A 17,796-nucleotide genomic window follows, 5' to 3' on the forward strand; every position below is an offset into this window, starting at 1 on the left:
CCCATCTGTAAAATGGAGATAGTGATACTGACACCATCACTCCCCTTTGTAAAGTGCTTTGAGATGTATGGATTATTAATATCTGTGGTGTGGAGTTCCACAGGTTAACGTGCTTCCTAAAATCCTAGGCTGCTCGGAACCCAAAGTTGGCTGGGATAACGCACAAGAAAATCCCTGTCTCCCTCTCACCCCCTCCCCTACCCCCATTTCTCTCCCAATGGCAGAGTCCTGCCCAATCCCACATCTGACTGGCCCTCCCCCAGCACTCATCATCTGCCCCTGGGAAAACCCATCTCAGCCAGGGGGAGGAGCCTCAGGGGTAGGGGCAGGGGCAGCTCCAGGCCCCAGCACACCAAGCGCGTGCTTGGGGCGGCATGCCGCGGGGGGCGCTCTGCCAGTCGCCGGGAGGGCGGCAGGCGGCTCCGGTGGACCTCCCGCAGGTGCTGGGGCCTGGAGCAGCCCCTGACTGGGAGAAAGTTCAGGGCAGATTCCTCCTTCTGAGTCTCTGCATTGGGGCATGATGCACAGGGGTCTGCCTTTCCTACAGTGTGTGGGGGGGGGTTTCACATGTGTACCCTCAAGAGGATATAAAGATCCCTTCCCCCCACAACACATGGAGCCACTGTGTCTGTAGCATACTCCGCCCTCCCAGCTGTGACCGAGCCTACAACCTTCAGCACCCAGGGACAACCCTCTCCCACTGGAGCTACAGGAGGAGCTCCCCTAGCGAGCTGCAATAGTAAGGCTGTTATCCGCTAAGTGCAATGGCAGTGCGCACACGCTACGCCTGCCCCCGGACAGCCGAGGCTCCACCTAACACACGGCGCCAGAGACTCCAGGGCAGGTTGGACAGCAGGGACGGACGGACGGACAGCTGCGACCGGGAGCCGGGGTTGGGGGGCAGCGAAGCGGGAGAGCACGTGGCGCGGCGTCTCAGGCATTTTTTAGAATCTTCTTGGCCCGGGTGTTGGCTTCCTGGATGCGATCTTCGTTCACGGTGACCTGCGGGGAGAGGAGGCGGCGGTGGAACGGGCTCACGCCCTGATCCAGGCTGGGGGGGGGAGACAACTCCGGGGGCCACAGCTCCCTGTTAGGGGCAGCAACCACCCCCACAGCAACCTAAGATCCTAGTTCCCGAGCAGGTGGGCGGGGACCTGGGCCTACGGGTGCAGATCTAGCCCCTCGCTAGCCGCCGCCAGGGGGTTTCGAACCCAGGACTCCCCCGCTCGGAAGCCCAGCCCTCTCCCACTTGAACATGGCACCGGGAAGGGGTCACTGGGTCCTCCAATCCCATCCCCCGCCGACTCCGTCAGACACTGAGCATGCTCCATCGTTGACCCAGTTTGGCTGTTTGCTCCCCTCCCCCATCCCTTCGACTGTCCCAACCCCCCCACTCTCTACCTGCGTTTTGCCGGGCTCAACGCCTCCCTTCCCCCCACGCTCCCAGCAGCCTTTCGCTGCACCTTGAATTCAAGGAGGGACTCGCTCCTTCGGCCAGCAGCAGTAGCTGGGCTGGTATCCACCAGCTGGACGATTCACAAGTGCGCGGCACCGGGTGAGCGTGCTCGGCTGGTAGCCCACCCTCCTTGGGCCGGAGGGCAGCTGGCGGCCGAGGAGGGATCCGAGCTGGAGGGGGTTCTCAGCCTGGCTCCTTAGTGGGGCAAGACCCTCCCCATCTCCAGCCCCCTACAGCATCCCCCTCCTTTGTCGCCCCCTGCAGGCAACCGGGCTCCTGCCCAAAGGCTGTCGCCGGGTGGGGAGGCGGGCGGGTGGCCGCGCAGCGCTCACCTTCTCCATGAGCTTCTCCACCTGCTTGTTCTGGATGTCGATCTCGTTGCCCACGTCCAGCGCCATGCTCTTCAAGTTGCCCAGGATGCTCCCCACCTGCACCAGGTTCTCCTCCATCTCGTCCTCCCGCGCGTCATTCGTTATTCTGGAAGATCCGGCCCCGCCCCCCACGTAAGGTGGGGAGCGTCCTGCTCTGACCCCAAGCACGAACAGCGCCAGCCTCTCTGCCGCCTGGGCTAAGGGAGTAGCTCCCTCTGCCACCGGGCAGTAGCAGGCTGTTATCCTCGATGCAGGCTGCAGCCACTAGAGGGAGCTGTTTAGCCAGCGACTGCATCTCTATGGGCTATATAAGACCTTGGATTCCCGCTCCTTCCCCATTCAGGATGTTCCCCAGACAGGCCGTCTTTTCTGAGCCCCTCTCCATGGAGGCCAGCACCAACTTTGAGGGGTGAGCACCCCCTACTGAGCCCCCCGTCCTGCCCCCTAACACCACGCTGAAGCATCGAGTCTCTGATGGTCCAGAACCCCGCAGGACTGTCTCAAGAACCTGGGCTTGAGGTCCCCCCGAGATGTAAATAACCTAAGGGGTTTGGGGGTCCCCCCCTCAGCGAGAGCACCTCTTCCTGAGCCACCCAGACCCATCCCACTCCCAGTGGGACACCAGCCGATGGGCTCTCAGCCCAAGGGGGCCCAGCTGGGCTCAGCCCCTGGGAGGCGCCTGGGGGGGTCCCGCTGGCCCTACCTGTGGATGTAGTCGCCGCTCATGATCATCTGCTCCCTTTCGTCTGCCACCCGCGAGGGCTGCGTGGAGACCACCCCGTCCTGGGTGTTGCCCCAGACGGCCTTGTATGCCTCACTGGCCTTGATGTTCTTCAGCCTCAGTAAAACAAGGATGGGGGGAGCCGGTGGGACACAGGCCTGGGGGGTCTGACCCCAACCAGGGCAGCCAGGTCCCTCCTTTTCCCTGGCTGAGGTCAGATCCCACAGGGCTGCCCCCCAAACCCAGCTGAGGTCTGGTCCCACAGGGCTGCCCCCGAACCCAGCTGGGGTCTGGTCCCACAGGGCTGCCCCCAAACCCAGCTGGAATCTGATCCCACAGAGCTGCCCCCAAACCCAGCTGGGGTCTGATCCCACAGAGCTGCCCCCGAACCCAGCTGGGGTCTGGTCCCACAGGGCTGCCCCCCAAACCCGGCTGGAGTCTGATCCCACAGGGCTGCCCCCAAACCCGGCTGGGTTCTGATCCCACAGAGCTGCCCCCGAACCCAGCTGGGGTCTGGTCCCACAGGGCTGCCCCCCAAACCCGGCTGGAGTCTGATCTCACAGGGCTGCCCCATGCCCGCCAGGCGCTCTGAGATGCAGGGCTGTGGGGAGGCTGCATTGTCGCATGGGGATGGGGCCAGCAGGGCGAAGGTGATGGGGCAGCAGATCATAGGGGTGTCTCCCCTTCCAGGCAGGGGGTGGAGGGGCACCTACTTGGCACAGGGGCAGACACAGAGGCCGCAGCACTTGGCCATGTCTGTCAGGTTCTTCTCCGCCTCCTTCATGTCCTGGTTGATCTGGTCCAGCCCCTCGTCAATCCGGTCCAGCTGTTCTGGAGAGGGGATGAGGGGCAGGTGAGTGCCGGGGCCAGGGGGGCAGAGGAGGCCGTAGGGCTGGGGGAGTCTGTGGGGCAGGGTGTTGGGGGCAGAGGAGGCCGTAGGGCTGGGGGACTGTGTGGGTGGGAGATGAGGCTGCAGGGCTGGGGGAGTCCATGGGGCAGGGTGTTGGGGGGCAGATGAGACCATAGGGCTGGGGGAGTCCCTGGGGGGTTGGGGGGAGCCCCCGGTGGGGGGCAGGCTCTAGGCTGGCAATGGATTGAGTCGTCACCTGGACCTGCCCCCAGTTAGGAGGAGCCTGGGGCTGTCTCAAGATGCATGAACCCAGGGTGGGGTAATGGGGGATTCAGGGGTACCAGGGGGGTTCAGGTCTTGAGGTTCATCCTCAGGTACAAATAACCTACGGGGTTGGGGTTTGCCCCTCCCAGATGAGAGTAATGGGGGGGGATGGGGAGCCAATGGAGAGTGCCCCCCCCCACACTGAGAATTCAGTGCTGTGAGCTTCCCCACAGCAGTGCCCTGGCCAGTTCCAGCTTGGACTCCAGTCACCATGGCTGTGAGTTACTGAGGGGGGATACTGGAGCTGGCTCCCCCCCTACCCCCACTCTCTCATGTGATGAGCCAGCTCTGCCCCCTCCCTAGCGCTGGCGCCCCCCCACCCGCACCCATGGGAGTTGGGAGCCGCACAGCCAAGCACAGGGGGGTCTCAGGAAACGGGTCCATCCGGGACCAGGCCTGGATCCAGCAGAACTCAGGGGGATCCAGCCTTAAACTGGAGCCGGTGCTGATCCAGCCGGGTGGGTCTGCAACAGGAGTGACATGGGGGGGCGGTTCTGGGATTGTCCCCCCCAGGCACACACTGGCTGTGTCCTGCTCTCCTCCTCCCCTCCCCCCACCGCTCCTCACCTCCCTGTTCATCCAGCATCACCAAGATCTGGATCCCAGCATCTTTGCTCTGCGACGGGAGAGGAGGTAAGGGGGGGGGCAGTGTTAGCAAACCCCGGCCCAGCCACTGGGACACCAACCTCAGAACAGGGCTCTGACGCCAGAGGCTGTGAGCTTCCCCACAGCAGTGCCCAGCCAGGGACTCTGGTGCTGGGAGCTTCCCCACAGCAGTGCCCTGTGCGGGGGTCTCTTGCTGTGAGCTTCCCCACAGCAGTGTCCATAAAGGAACTGCAGAGCTGTGAGCTTCCCCACAACAGTGCCCAGCCGGGCTTTCCACAGCTGTGAGCTTCCCTACAGCAGTGTCCTGCCAGTACCAGGCTGAAGACTCTGGTGCAGTGAACTTCCCCACAAGAGAGCCCTTCCCATACCTGGCTGGGATCTCTAATGCTGTGAGCTTCCCCGCAGCAGTGCCCAGCCAGGGACTCTGGTGCTGCGAGCTTCCCCACAGCAGTGCCCAGCCAGGGACTCTGGCGCTGTGAGCTTCCCCGCAGCAGTGCCCTGATCAATTCCAACTGGGACTCCAGTTTACCAGCCCCAAGGGACAGCTGCCTTTGCCATCAGCTGCTGCACAGCTCTGTATTAAAGGGGGTACCAAGGGACCACCCCCCCATCACCCCTGGGGTCCTGGCTCAGCTCTTACCTCTTCCACCATATGCAGCATCCGGCGGGTGCTCTCCAGAGACTGCAGGGGAGAACAGAGAACAGGGTGTTGGTACAAGAAACGCAGCCCGGCGCTCCCGTCGGCAGAGAGCACACGCCCCGGCTGAGGAGGTCAGTGCTGCGTATGGGGCAGGCGACTGAAGTGCAGCTACCTCTGGGGCACGGCCCTTCAACAGCGCAACAAAACCACAGCCAGCCTTCTTGCAGAAAGTGCCTTCCCTGCATGAGCTCTCCTGAAAATCCTCTGCAGAATGAAAGTAGCTGGGGGAGATCATGTGGGGTGTGGGGGATGTTATGGAAGGGAGGCAGGCTGGCCCCCCAGCCTCATGGTTATGATGTTACATGGGTACTCAGGGGATCTGGGTTTGATTTCTGTCTCAGCCCCACAAGACCTTGGGTGAGTGATTGTGCCTCAGTTTCCCCACCTGTAAAAGATGGATGAGAATCCTTCCCTTGTCTATTTAGACTGAAAGCTCTCTAGGCCCTTGTGATGTGTCTGGGCAGCGCCCGGCGCGACGGGGCCCCGATCTCGGTCGCTGTGTGTCTGGGCAGCACCCGGCCCGACGGGGCCCTGATCTCGGTCACTGTGTGTCTGGGCAGCGCCCGGCCCGACGGGGCCCAATCTCGGTCGCTGTGTGTCTGGGCAGCGCCCGGCGTGACGGGGCCCCGATCTCGGTCGCTGTGTGTTTGGGCAGCGCCCAGCGCGACGGGGCCCCAATCTCGGTCGCTGTGTGTTTGGGCAGCGCCCGGCCCGACGGGGCCCTGATCTCGGTCGCTGTGTGTCTGGGCAGCGCCCGGCCCGACGGGGCCCTGATCTCGGTCGCTGTGTGTCTGGGCAGCGCCCGGCCCGACGGGGCCCTGATCTCGGTCGCTGTGTGTCTGGGCAGCGCCCGGCCCGACGGGGCCCTGATCTCGGTCGCTGTGTGTCTGGGCAGCGCCCGGCGCGACGGGGCCCCGATCTCGGTTGCTGTGTGTCTGGGCAGCGCCCGGCGCGAGGGGCCCTGATCTCGGTCGCTGTGTGTCTGGGCAGCGCCCGGCCCGACGGGGCCCCGATCTCGGTCGCTGTGTGTCTGGGCAGCGCCTGGCGCGACGGGGCCCTGATCTCGGTCGCTGTGTGTCTGGGCAGCGCCCGGCCCGACGGGGCCCCGATCTCGGTCGCTGTGTGTCTGGGCAGCGCCCGGCCCGACGGGGCCCTGATCTCGGTCACTGTGTGTCTGGGCAGCGCCCGGCGTGACAGGGCCCCGATCTCGGTCGCTGTGTGTCTGGGCAGCGCCCGGCCCGACGGGGCCCCGATCTCGGTCACTGTGTGTCTGGGCAGCGCCCGGCCCGACGGGGCCCCGATCTCAGTCACTGTGTGCCTGGGCAGCGCCCGGCCCGACGGGGCCCTGATCTCGGTCACTGTGTGTCTGGGCAGCGCCCGGCCCGACGGGGCCCCGATCTCGGTCGCTGTGTGTCTGGGCAGCGCCCGGCCCGACGGGGCCCTGGTCTCGGTCGCTGCGTGTCTGGGCAGCGCCTGGCGTGACGGGGCCCCGATCTCGGTCGCTGTGTGTCTGGGCAGCGCCTGGCCCGACGGGGCCCTGATCTCAGTCACTGTGTGTCTGGGCAGCGCCCGGCGTGATGGGGCCCCGATCTCGGTCGCTGCGTGTCTGGGCAGCGCCCGGCGTGACGGGGCCCCGATCCCCACTGTGTGGCTGTTATAATCTATCCGTGTGGGCTTTGCACTGAGAGACCCAGGGAGGTGTCTGCCCTGCACTCACTGAATCTGTCCCCTCCCGGGCCCCCTGAAATGAGCTCCCTGCCAGCGGTTGTCCTGCCGTGGGGCAGCCCCCAAATCCTTTGGCTCCTGCCCTGCCCATCCGCTGCCCTCTGTGTGCCCTGGGAGGGGATGAATTCACCACCTGCTGGGTGGAGCCCGTTGTTCCGGCTGAAAGGGGAACAAGGCTCGCAGGTGCCAGCTGCTTCCCAATGGCCCTTCGGGAGCCGCCGTATCCCCTGCTCCTCTGCAGCTCGGGGGCAGGTTCCCAGGGATTAACCGCCCGGTTCAGGAGCTGCCACTTCCCCAGTTGGCATTTTCACCCCATCAGTCGCCATCAGGGGCAGGGGCTGGGTTTTCCTTCCCCTCCACCTGGGCCTCGCTCTAGTCCCCTCAAGGCAGTTCGGATCCCTTTGTTCTCCCTGGCCCCATCTTTCCCCTGTTCCCCTAGGTGCTTGGAGTCAGGACTCCTGGGTTCTTTCCCCAGCTCCGGGAGGGGAGCGGGGGCTAGTGGTTAAAGCAGGCAGGCTGGAGCCAGGACTCCTGGGTTCTCTCCATAGCTCTGGGAGGGGAACGGGGGCTAGTGGGTTAGAGCAGGCAGGCTGGAGCCAGGACTCCTGGGTTCTCTCCCCAGCTCCAGGAGGGGAGCGGGGGCTAGTGGGTAAAGCAGGCAGGCTGGAGCCAGGACTCCTGGGTTCTCTCCCCAGCTCTGGGAGGGGAGCGGGGGCTAGTGGGTAAGAGCAGGCAGGCTGGAGCCAGGACTCCTGGGTTCTCTCCATAGCTCTGGGAGGGGAGCGGGGACTAGTGGGTTAGAGCAGGCAGGCTGGAGTCAGGACTCTGCCACTGACTTGCAGTCTGGCCTTGCCCAAGTCACTTCCTCTCTCGGTGCCTCAGTTTCTGCCGTGGGGGTATTCACACGCCTGCCCCAGTGCCAGGCGCTCTGGGATGCTAGCGCTGGCCCCAGGGCCCTCGTCCCTGCTCACCTCGTCTGTGATCTGATCCACGCGGCGCTGCAGCTCCTGCGACTCAGGCCCCACTGTGCCATTGGCTGCCATCCTGCAGGCTCCCCGGTGGAGGGCGAGTGCCTTCGGGAACACACAGGGGACAGGCTCCGCTTATGTCCTCTCCCAGATCACCTGCAGGGGGCGACATAAAGCAGCTACGCTAGTGTCCATAGCCCTGCAAGCAGCAGACAAAGGCTGAGACTTCCAGCCTAGGGGGCTTAGACACATCACCCATGATGGAGGTGTCCAAATCCCCTAGGCTGTGGGAGAGCTCTCCCACCAGGGTGTGTATACAAATCCTATTGGTTGGAGAGCTCAGCACAGTGTCCAGGGCGAGAAGGGACTGGCATTTATTTATAGATGGGGGGAGGCGGTGTCCTGGATGGCTGGATGAAGAGCGATCGGAGGTGTTGGGTGGGGGAAGAAGGGGGGGTCCCTGGAGGGGAGTGCTGGGTTGGGAGGGATGGAGGGAAGGGTCACAGACAGATGGAGAAAGCTCGGGGGGTGGAACATATGAAGAAGGACTGAAATGACGGGGAGTGTTATGTTAGAGAAGCGTGAATAGGAGGGGAACGTGAGTAACACTGTGCCCAGGACAGAGAAGGGAGATTGGGCAGGGACCCCGTCTCATCACTCAGCGACAGGCGATGGAACTAATGTGGGAATTCAAACCCAACACCAGGAAATGCTTTTCCACCCGAGGCGTCAGCCTGCGGAACTGACTGCCACCGGATGACGCTGAGGACGGGAACTTGATGCAACCAACACCGCCTCTGGGTGGCGCTCTGTCTCCCTCTAGTGGTGGCCACATCCAGGCGCTTGAGCCTGCTAGAGCCTTAATGACGTGAGCAGGGACTTTTGGCTCAGACAGGAGACGGAGAGGCTCACACATTAAGATCCAGAAGTCGCAGGTCCCAGCCCCGCTGCCGACAACCCAGCGTCACATGGGCAAGAGTCAAAAACGGGGTCAGACTTTGAGATGGAGAACAAGAATCTGCCGGGGCAGGAGAGTTGAGGCTAAGAAAACAGTGCAGCCTACGGGGTCGCGTATAGGGTGACCAGACAGCAAGTGTGAAAAATCGGGACAGGGGGTGGGGGGTAATAGGAGCCTGTATCAGAAAAAGACCCAAAAATCAGGACTGTCCCTATAAAATCGTGTAGGCGTCTGCTAATTGCAAACGTGCTGAAATGCAAGTATGGAGCAGGACTTTAGGCGCCGTATTATTAAAGCTAAGTGTGAACAAAAGGGATTAATAGACGCGAGGGAGGGATAGCTCGGTGGTTTGAGCATTGGCCTGCTAAACCCAGGGTCGTGAGTTCAATCCTTGAGGGGGCCATTTAGAGATCTGGGGTAAAAATCTGTCTGGGGGATTGGTCCTGCTTTGAGCAGGGGGTTGGACTAGATACCTCCTGAGGTCCCTTCCAACCCTGATATTCTGTGATTCTATGAAGACGTGACCTGGGGGGGGGTTTCTGGCTGGTGTTGTAAGGGAATTTGGGGGTGTCTCGGAATAGTAGCAATTACAGCATTTGCATCGACACAAATGACAATTCAAACGATGTTGGACAACAGCCAATAAAGAAGTAGGCAATATTTGAGGCCTGGCTTAAATACAGCAGCCAAAATACAGATCAGGCCAGAGGCAGGTTTAATTCATTAAGGGGTGTTGTTATAATTGGCTAGGGAAAGGGGCAGTACCCTGGTTTTCGAGCAGTGCACTCATCTGCATGGGGGTGCTGTTAGCAAGAGGATTTTCTGTCCATTCTTCTCGGCCTGAGACCGATGACGGCGAGTATCCACCCAGGGGCTGGTTCTATCGAAAGGGCCGTTTGCTTTCACTCGTGATTTTTATTTTAAATCAACTCGTTAATTCTCAGTCTCATGGTGTCCTCCACTGCCCTCCCCGGAATTCAGTGATTCGAAATGGCTCCCAGAAGGCTCCAACCATAAAGAGTGAGTTTGAGTTTGGTTCTGTTCCTTATCTGGAAACGATTCATTGGGAAGGTGTAAATCCAGACGGGGAGAGAAACCTCCCGCTTCAGGATTTCTGCTGATCTCTGGGGGAGGTCGGGGTGAGGCGAGGTTCTGACACTTTCCTCTGTTGCAGCCAGTGCTGGGAGTTGTCGGAGACGGGAGACCAGGCTAGATGGGCTTTGACTCTGTTCGGCTAGCATCTAGATCCCCTGATCAGGGATCAAGACCCATTGTGCCAGGCGCTGCACAGACCCCGACCGAGATCAGGACCCCTGTTGTGCCGGGCGCTGCACAGACTCCGACCGAGATCAGGGCCCCGTCGCGCCGGGCGCTGCACAGACTCCGACCGAGATCAGGGCCCTGTCGCGCCGGGCGCTGCACAGACCCCGACCGAGATCAGGACCCCTGTTGTGCCGGGCGCTGCACAGACTCCGACCAAGATCAGGGCCCCGTCGCGCCGGGCGCTGCACAGACCCCGACCGAGATCAGGGCCCCGTCGCGCCGGGCGCTGCACAGACTCCAACCGAGATCAGGGCCCCGTCACGCCGGGCGCTGCACAGACCCCGACCGAGATCAGGGTCCCACTGAGCCGGGCGCTGCACAGACAGAGCGAGAGCCAGTCCCTGCCCCACAGAGCTAAACAGTCTAAACAGACAAAGGAAGGGCTGTTTTCCTCATTACAGATGGGTAAACCGAGGCACAGAGCACTGCAGAGACTGGTCCATGGTCACTGAGGGAGTCTGCGCTTCCAGATCTCCCGCGTCCCATCATTCCTCAGAGCGCCTTTCACACTCCCTCTGTATTTGTCTTTCGTTGTTCCTGATCTGATTTTCGACCCTGTCTTTTTCATTCAGTTTCAACCCGCCCACCCCCCATCTAAAGCAGCCCCCGCCCCCCGACACTGACATGGGTCAGAACCAGGCCAGCCCCCCAGTCCCCTGCCCCCTCGCTGCTAGATCTAAATCAGCTCCCCCACGGCCTCATGTTATGCCAAGATGCTCAGCTGTTGCTTCGCCTCTGCTAATGTATGGAGAGAGATTTGCCAAGTATCCTCCCCACCCGCAGCCACAACACGCCCCCTTTCCCGGGTGGCAGGGGGAACCAGTGACAGGCTATTTTTAACATGCCTCGCTGGGGAGTTGTGGGGGGGACGCCCAGCGCCACAGGAGCTGAGTTTGCACACCTCGCAGCGCACAACAAGCGAGCAGCTGCAATCAGCTGCCGCCTAATGAGGGCTCTTTGGCTGGTGCGGGGGGAGGAGGTGGGGCAGGATGACACGGGGTGTCAGCCCGGGGGCTGTGCCGCCTAGGCGGGATTACTAACCAGGCTCTGAGGCCGGGGCCTATGGAGCGGCCTTGGATCTGCCCGGGAAGCCCCTTGCTGCAAGCAGTGACGCGGGGGTATCAAGAGGGGGCGCTCTTCCTTCCTAGTACTGAGCCCAGTGGGGCACTAGGGGGCGCTGTGCCGCAGGGAGAGGGGATGGGAGCTCAGTAGGAGGCGCCCTCTCCTCACAGTCAGTGCTGACCACAATGTGACGCTAGGGGGCGCTGTGCTGCAGGGAGCAGGGTGGGGGCTCAGTAGGGGGCGCTCTCTCCTCTCAGTGCCAGCCCCAGTGCGGTGCTAGGGGGCGCTGTGCTGCAGGGAGCAGGGTGGGGGAGCTCAGCGGCGACTCCCAGGTTCTGTTCCCCACTTCGACAGGGAAATTTGCCTAATGGTTCAAGCAGGTGGGAGCAAGACACAGGCCGCCGGGGGTCCAGTCCCAGAGTGGTGCCTAGTGGTTAGAGCTGTGAGGAGGGGGTGGACACGGACTCACGATGACTGCGCTCAGATCCTGCCTCTGCCACTGATGTGCTATGTGACCTTTCAGGCAAATCCCAGCCTTTCCTTGTGCCTCAGTTTCCCCATCTGTAAAACAAGGCGAGCAGCTGCAATCAGCTGCCTCCTAATGAGGGCTCTTTGGCTGGTGCCAGGAGAGGAAGTGGGGCAGGGTGACAGGGGGTGTCAGAGGAAGGGCAGGGGAGGCTGACGTGCTGAGAGAGATCCTTACGGTGAAGGGACAAGAGTGTTTTATGCCGCTGCTGCCCATCCCCATAGCATCTGGGCGCTTTCCGCCGTCACAGCAATAGCAACAGACTCATCTGCAGCCCCGAGGCGTGACGGCCAGGCCTCAGCTTCCAGCCATGACTCAGCCACCTGATGCGCTGTCTGCTCTCTGGGGACCTGAGCCAGAGCACCAGCCAAGTGCCCCTCAACTGGCTGACTCAAAGGAAAATCATAAACACCCCAGGTCTGCGTGAGGCAGGGAGGGACCGGCCTGCAGCCCGGGGTCGATTAACCCTTGATGAGACCCCACCTCCATCCATCCCCGGATCAATCCCTCGAACAGGCAGCGAGGGTTCTGGATACAGACCTCCCTTGCTCCCTACTATGAGCCAGGATCTAGCCCTCCGCGGCAGCAGGCCCTCAGATGGGCCCCCCACCCCCACCCTGTCACTGGTGATGGGACAGGATCATGTCCCTTCTTCCTCTCCTCTCCCCCCAGCATGTGGGTGTCTCCTGAGTTATAAAGGGAGTCCACGGAATCTCGGGGTGTAAATAGGGGACCCCAAAGGGGCATTTTTAGGGTGGCTCGGAGCTCATTTTCGCTCCTTCCACAATCCAATGGAGCAGCTTCAAATAACACCTAATTAGAGGCAGCGACCCTTATGCAAAGGTTCTCCCAGCAGGGGGCGCTGTGGGGAGCAGGGCAGGGGCACTGGCTGTGGGGGGCGCTCATAATTATAGATGAGCAAGTGTGGGAGGGAGAGGGGCTTAGAGTCAGTACTCCCAGGAGTCCTGGATTCTCCTTCCAGCTCCCACACAGATTCACTGGGTGACCTTGGGCAAGTCCCTGCCCTGTGCCTCAGTTTCCCCCTCTGTAACATGGGGAGTACAGCACTGGGTGGAGCGGGGAGGAGCTCAGCGCTCCTTGGATGAGCAGCGCCAGAGAAGGGCACTGACTCACTGTGGTTCTAAACTCCCCTGCACTGTAACTCCCGCTGAACACATTATCCATCGTGCCGCGACTCAGCGACCATCATCCAGGGATCTCAGAATGCTATAGAGATGTTTCTGAATCTCCTGTGAAGGATCATTATCCCCATTTTACAGGTAGGGAAACTGAGGCACAGAATGGTGGGGAAGGTCACAGCCAGCCAGTGGCGGTGCTGAGGAATAGAATCGAGGATCATGAGTCCCAGTCCCCCCTGCTCTAACTCACAGACCACCCCTCCCCTCCCAGAGCTGAGGAAAGAACCCAGGAGTCCTGACTCCCGGTCTCCTGTTCTAACCAGTAGACACCACTCCCGCTCCCAGAGTTGGGGGTAGATCCTAGGTAGATCCTGACTCCCAGTCCCCCCACCCTGCTCTAACCACTAGGCTAGACCATTCTTACTCAGATCCGCAAACTAAGGAAACCACCCTTGTAAACCCCAGACCTGAAATTTAGCTGGGCCCCCTGTGCTTTGGCCAGACCGCACCTATGATCCCCATACAACATTAGGACCCAGGAAGGACCAGGGCTAAGGGCCTGGTTCCAACTCTGCCACTGATTCACTGTGTAACCTTGGGCAAGTTACTCCCTCGCTCTGGGTTCCATCTCCCAGCCCCACAGACCGGCTCCCAGCCAGCGACACGGGTCCATTTCACGCGTAGCCAGATGGAAAGCCAGCTCCTTTGCAAGCAGCCACATTTAGGGTTTGATCCTGTTGTGTGCCAAGTCCCCCCTGCTCTAACTAGTTCCAAGTGCCTCCTGGGTGGTGCGGAGAGCCCCTCCGCTCCTGCTGAAATCAGTGAGCCTCGGGCTGAGCGGGGGGTGCTGGGCCCACGGGATCAGGAGCTGGGGAAGCCGGAGTTACCATCCCACGTGGCCGGAGCCCCTTGGAACATGGGACTGCCCTGCCCATGGGAAATCCGGGCTGCCTCCCCAAAACTGAACCTTTGAAACTGTTCATGGAATAACAATTCCAAACACGTCCATTCGGAAACTTCAAAATGACCCTCTGGGTCAGATTTGATCCCGTCCAAACGTGACAGTGCAAATGGGAATAGTAAATAGAAAAGCTCTACGTCGTAGTATTTATATTGGGATCGTCTTTTTGTTCTGTACAGCACCGGGCATCATGGGGGCCTGATCCAATACTGGGATGCCGCGGTGCTACCATAATACACCTAATAGCAATACAAACGTACAGCGTCTGAAAAGGACCAGCCCAGAGGCATGGAGAGTCCCAGGAATGATCCAGATGGGAGCGTGAGGCTGGGAGGGGGTGGAGAGATAGGTTGACCACAGACTGCCCCACCTCTCAGACCCCCACTCCCTCTGTCTGGAATCTTCATGGACCCCATCTGCCCAGACCCCCCGAAGTCTCCCCCAGAGCCCCCTACAGTCCCCCATCTCCCCTTAATAAACATCCCAATTGTCTCCAGACCACACCCTCCTTTCTCCATCCTCCTACCCAGACCCTCCTCCAGAGACCCTCCACCCCTTGCCCAGATCTCCTCCCACTGCCCCATCCACCCTCCCCTCTACAGACCCGCCCCCACCCCTAGGGCCGAGGGATCCCCATCCCCCTGCAGCCCCCGCCCCTCCCCTTTTACCTGTTGCTAGTTCAGTTCCAGGATCCCTGTTCTGCGTCTAGTCGCAGCAGCTCAGAACCTCTGCTCCTCTGGAGGGGTGGCCCCACCTCTAGAGGGCTCCCATTGGATAGTTGGCCTGATTGGCAGCTCAGGATGCTTTCCCATTGGCTGCCAGCAAAAGGGGGTCGGGACAGGGTGGGTTAAGAGCCTGAGGCTGGTACCCACCCACCCACCTGAGGATGCTGTTACCAGGGGCAACCTCCAGCCTCTGACGTTAGCTGGGGAGCAGGGAGGCTGGAGATGGCGACTTGGCATGGTAACCCGGGCAACGTGCCCGGCAACTTGGCATGGTAACCCGGGCAACGTGCCCAGCAACTTGCATGGTAACCTGGACAACTCGCCTGGGCAGCTTGGTACTGCAACCTGGGCCATTTGCCATAGTAACCTGAACCACCAGGCCTGGCACCAGGCAACCTGGGCACCTTGGTGACTTAGCCTGGTAACATGGGCCTCTTTGTAACCCAGGCAACCTGGCCTGCCGGCAATCTGGGAGCCCACTGGGCAGCCTGGCACGGACGTGGCATCCGGACCCGCTCGTGCCCTTTCAATCCCGCGCCTCTGAGAAGGAAAAGGGTCGTGGCTTGAACTGGTGCTTGGCGGGGAGCTGCCTGACTGAGGCTAAGCCGGCAGGGGGCGATGGATTCGAGCAGGGGCCAGGGCGGGGCGCAGTTGATGGGCCAGGCTGCTGGGATGGCTGGCAGAGCCCTACACCTTTTCGCTCTCGCCCATGACTGCACCAGCCACGGCATGACAGGGCCCTTTGTAATAGGGCCTCAGGCCGGGCTATGCACACAGCGTGGCTGTCTTAAGCAGGCAGTGAGTCAGGACTCCTGGGTTCGTCTCCCAGTGGGGTCTTGTGGCTAGAACAGGGGGCGGGGGCTGGGCACAGATGCAGGAAGTAAGGGTGCTGCAGCACCCCCGGGTTTTACACGGGGCTCAGGCTGCCGGCCCCGCATCTGGGGCTCCACGCCCGCCCCCAGCAGCGTCCCCGGTCTCGGCCCCCTTGCCCCTGTCTGTGTTCCCCCCTCCCAGAGCCACTGCTCTGCTCCTGGTCCCGGCTCCAGGGGCTGGGGGTGTGGTAAAAACGGAGCTTTGCAGGTTCGCTGGCTTTCAGCACCCCCACCAGGACTCCTGGGTTCCATGCCCAGCTCTTGGAAGGGCGTGTGGGCCTAGTGATTCGAGCAGGGGGAACTGGGAGCTAGGACTTCTGGGTTCTGCTCCGAGCTGGGGAGTGGGGTCTAGTGGTTAGAGCAGGGAGGCTGGGAGCCAGGACTCCACGGTGCTAACAACCAGGGGGTCTGGGCCGGCATTAGGGGCTGTGGTGAGCCCACAGGAGAGAAGGTAACAGGCGGTGGCTACAAGAAGCCAAGTGCTTTCCTCCCTCCAGGCGTAACAGTCTCACGGGGACGCCTGGTGAACTGCGAACAACTCCACCAGGCAGTCCCACCTGTCCCAGCCTGCCAGCTGAACTGTGGCCAGGCTGCTCCGGGCCCCGACCGAACCAGTTCCTCTACACGCTGGGTGTGCCGAGGTTATTCAGTTCACAGATCACCAGAGAGTCGCTTTATGCCTTAAGCCCTGCCCCTGCACCTGCCCCAGAGAATGGGGCACGAGGAGGGGCGGGGACACTGGCACCTGCTCAGGAGACCGTCAGTTCAGCTGCTATTGAATAACAGTTTGAGGTGGGTTGTAGCTGCACGTTTAGGATCATGCCATGTGCAATGCACTGTATACACTAATTCAGTCTCACCCCTCCCCTGGGAGAGGAATGCTATTCAATGCACCATGGTAACTGGCAGGCTGAGGTGTGGACCAGCGCCCTAGGGGGTTAGGCCCTGGACTTTTTGTATTGCTATTACATGTACTGCGGTAGCATCTAGGCGCCCCAGTCCAGAGCCAGGCCCCTCCTTGTGCCAGGTGCTGTACGAACTCGGAACACAAAAGATGGACACTGCCCCGCAGAGCTGACAGTCCGAGTAATAAATACGATCCCCATTTTACTGATGGGGAAACCGAGGCAGGCAAGCAATCACTGCGTGTTGCAATAGCACCTCAAGCCCAGGTTCCATTGTGCTAGGCCCAGCACAAACCCCTAGCGAGAGACAGCTCCGGGCCTGAAGGGCTTCCAGCCTCAGTCAACAGACGGTGGGAAAGGAATCAGATGCAGAGAGCAGTGATTTGAAGCAAGTCCCCCAGCAGGGGGGCAGCAGAGACAGAAACGGACCCCACATCTCCTGGGTCCTAGTCTGCCACCCTAGCCACCGGGCCAGGGGTTCTCAAACTGGGGGTCGTGACCCCTCAGGGGGTGGCAAGGTTATTACATGGGGGGGGTTGCCAGCTGTCAGCCTCCACCCCCAACTCCGCTTTGCCTCCAGCATTTATAATGGTGTTAAATATATAAACAAGTGTTTTTAATGTATAAGGGGGGGGTCGCACTCAGGGGCTTGCTGTGTGAAAGGGGTCCCCAGTACAAAAGTTTGAGAACCACTGGACTAGGCCATGCTGCATCTGGGGAGAGACGGGACCATCTCGCCCTCCCCACCCTTACCTGTAGGGCTATCCCTGCTCGTTATCTGGCACCTTCCCCCCCACCTCCAATGAGGAATGTGTTTTCCAGACCTCCCTCCCCAGGGCCTCGCTCAACCACCAATGAAATGCTGCCATCTCTGGGGTGGAACGTGACGGCCGTTCTGCACCAGGTTCCCACACCGAATAGCCCATCCCCCGTTCAGGCCGGGATGCTGAGAAGGGCAGAGACAGGCAGTTGACACCGTAACAAGTGAGTCTGGAACCAGAGTAAGAGCTCAGGGCGCTGGGGTCAGGTTCTGATCTCAGTTAACACCAGCTGAAACCTGGTGCAAGTCCTTCGATGGATTTACAGATGAGGGGGTGTTTACATTGGGACCCATTTATTTTTCCATTGACCCTTCTGCGACTAAACATCCCACTGGTTAAATCCCAGTTTGGATGATTCTGCGTCCCTAAAATTTTCCCCTTTGGACACCAACCTGGGACTCAGCAAAACCCAGGTTGAAATCCTTGCTCCTTCTGAGTAAGCTTGGGAAAGTCACTGCAGCTCCATGCCTCAGTTTCCCCACCTGTGCATGGGGAGGGTAGCACTGGCCTACCTCGTGAGGCTAAGCACATTAAAGAACGCAAGGTGCTCAGACAAAGGGGCCCACCCAAGCACCACAGGAAGGCCGGTTAAGCTGTTGCGTGCTGTTAAAAAACAGCCGCTGCATTCCACCCCAGAGGCAGCTGCATTGCAATGACCTAAACTGCCAGTGCTTCAGGGGAGAGGGGGAAAGGCACGAATTATGAAAACAGTGACAGCTCCTAGACAGGGGGTTGGCAGGGAGCATACGTTTAGCTGGAACGCAGCGCAGGGGCGGAAAAGAG

The 17,796-nt window shown here is 60.9% G+C and overlaps 1 protein-coding gene and 1 long non-coding RNA gene across 2 annotated transcripts; one reads left to right on the plus strand and one right to left on the minus strand.

Moving 5' to 3' along the window:
- Window positions 1-491: 491 nt before the first annotated feature.
- Window positions 492-14,510, minus strand: LOC123350245 (synaptosomal-associated protein 25-like). The gene is made up of 8 exons (XM_044988731.1): window positions 14,359-14,510; window positions 7,725-7,877; window positions 4,969-5,010; window positions 4,290-4,338; window positions 3,262-3,379; window positions 2,531-2,665; window positions 1,789-1,933; window positions 492-1,002 (listed from the first exon to the last, which is right to left on the minus strand). Exons 2-8 carry the CDS (start codon window positions 7,794-7,796, stop codon window positions 934-936), a joined length of 630 nt encoding a protein of 209 aa, XP_044844666.1. The 5' UTR covers window positions 7,797-7,877; window positions 14,359-14,510; the 3' UTR covers window positions 492-933.
- A 7-nt stretch (window positions 14,511-14,517) lies between these two features.
- Window positions 14,518-17,317, plus strand: LOC123350246. Its single transcript, XR_006573733.1, has 3 exons — window positions 14,518-14,720; window positions 15,785-16,079; window positions 17,015-17,317. It is a non-coding gene; the product is annotated as an uncharacterized LOC123350246 (long non-coding RNA).
- Window positions 17,318-17,796: the final 479 nt, after the last annotated feature.

This window comes from Mauremys mutica, chromosome 15, assembly GCF_020497125.1.
Source record: "Mauremys mutica isolate MM-2020 ecotype Southern chromosome 15, ASM2049712v1, whole genome shotgun sequence".
NCBI lineage: Eukaryota > Metazoa > Chordata > Testudines > Geoemydidae > Mauremys > Mauremys mutica.

Excerpts from the sequence above, each read along its gene's own strand:
- LOC123350245 (XM_044988731.1), bottom strand. The coding sequence starts at position 7,796 with ATGGCAGCCAATGGCACAGTGGGGCCTGAGTCGCAGGAGCTGCAGCGC. Across the intron at positions 5,011-7,724 it reads TGGATCAGATCACAGACGAG|TCTCTGGAGAGCACCCGCCG; the intron begins GTGAGCAGGGAC and ends TCTCCCCTGCAG. Across the intron at positions 3,380-4,289 it reads GATGCTGGATGAACAGGGAG|AACAGCTGGACCGGATTGAC; the intron begins GTGAGGAGCGGT and ends TCCCCTCTCCAG.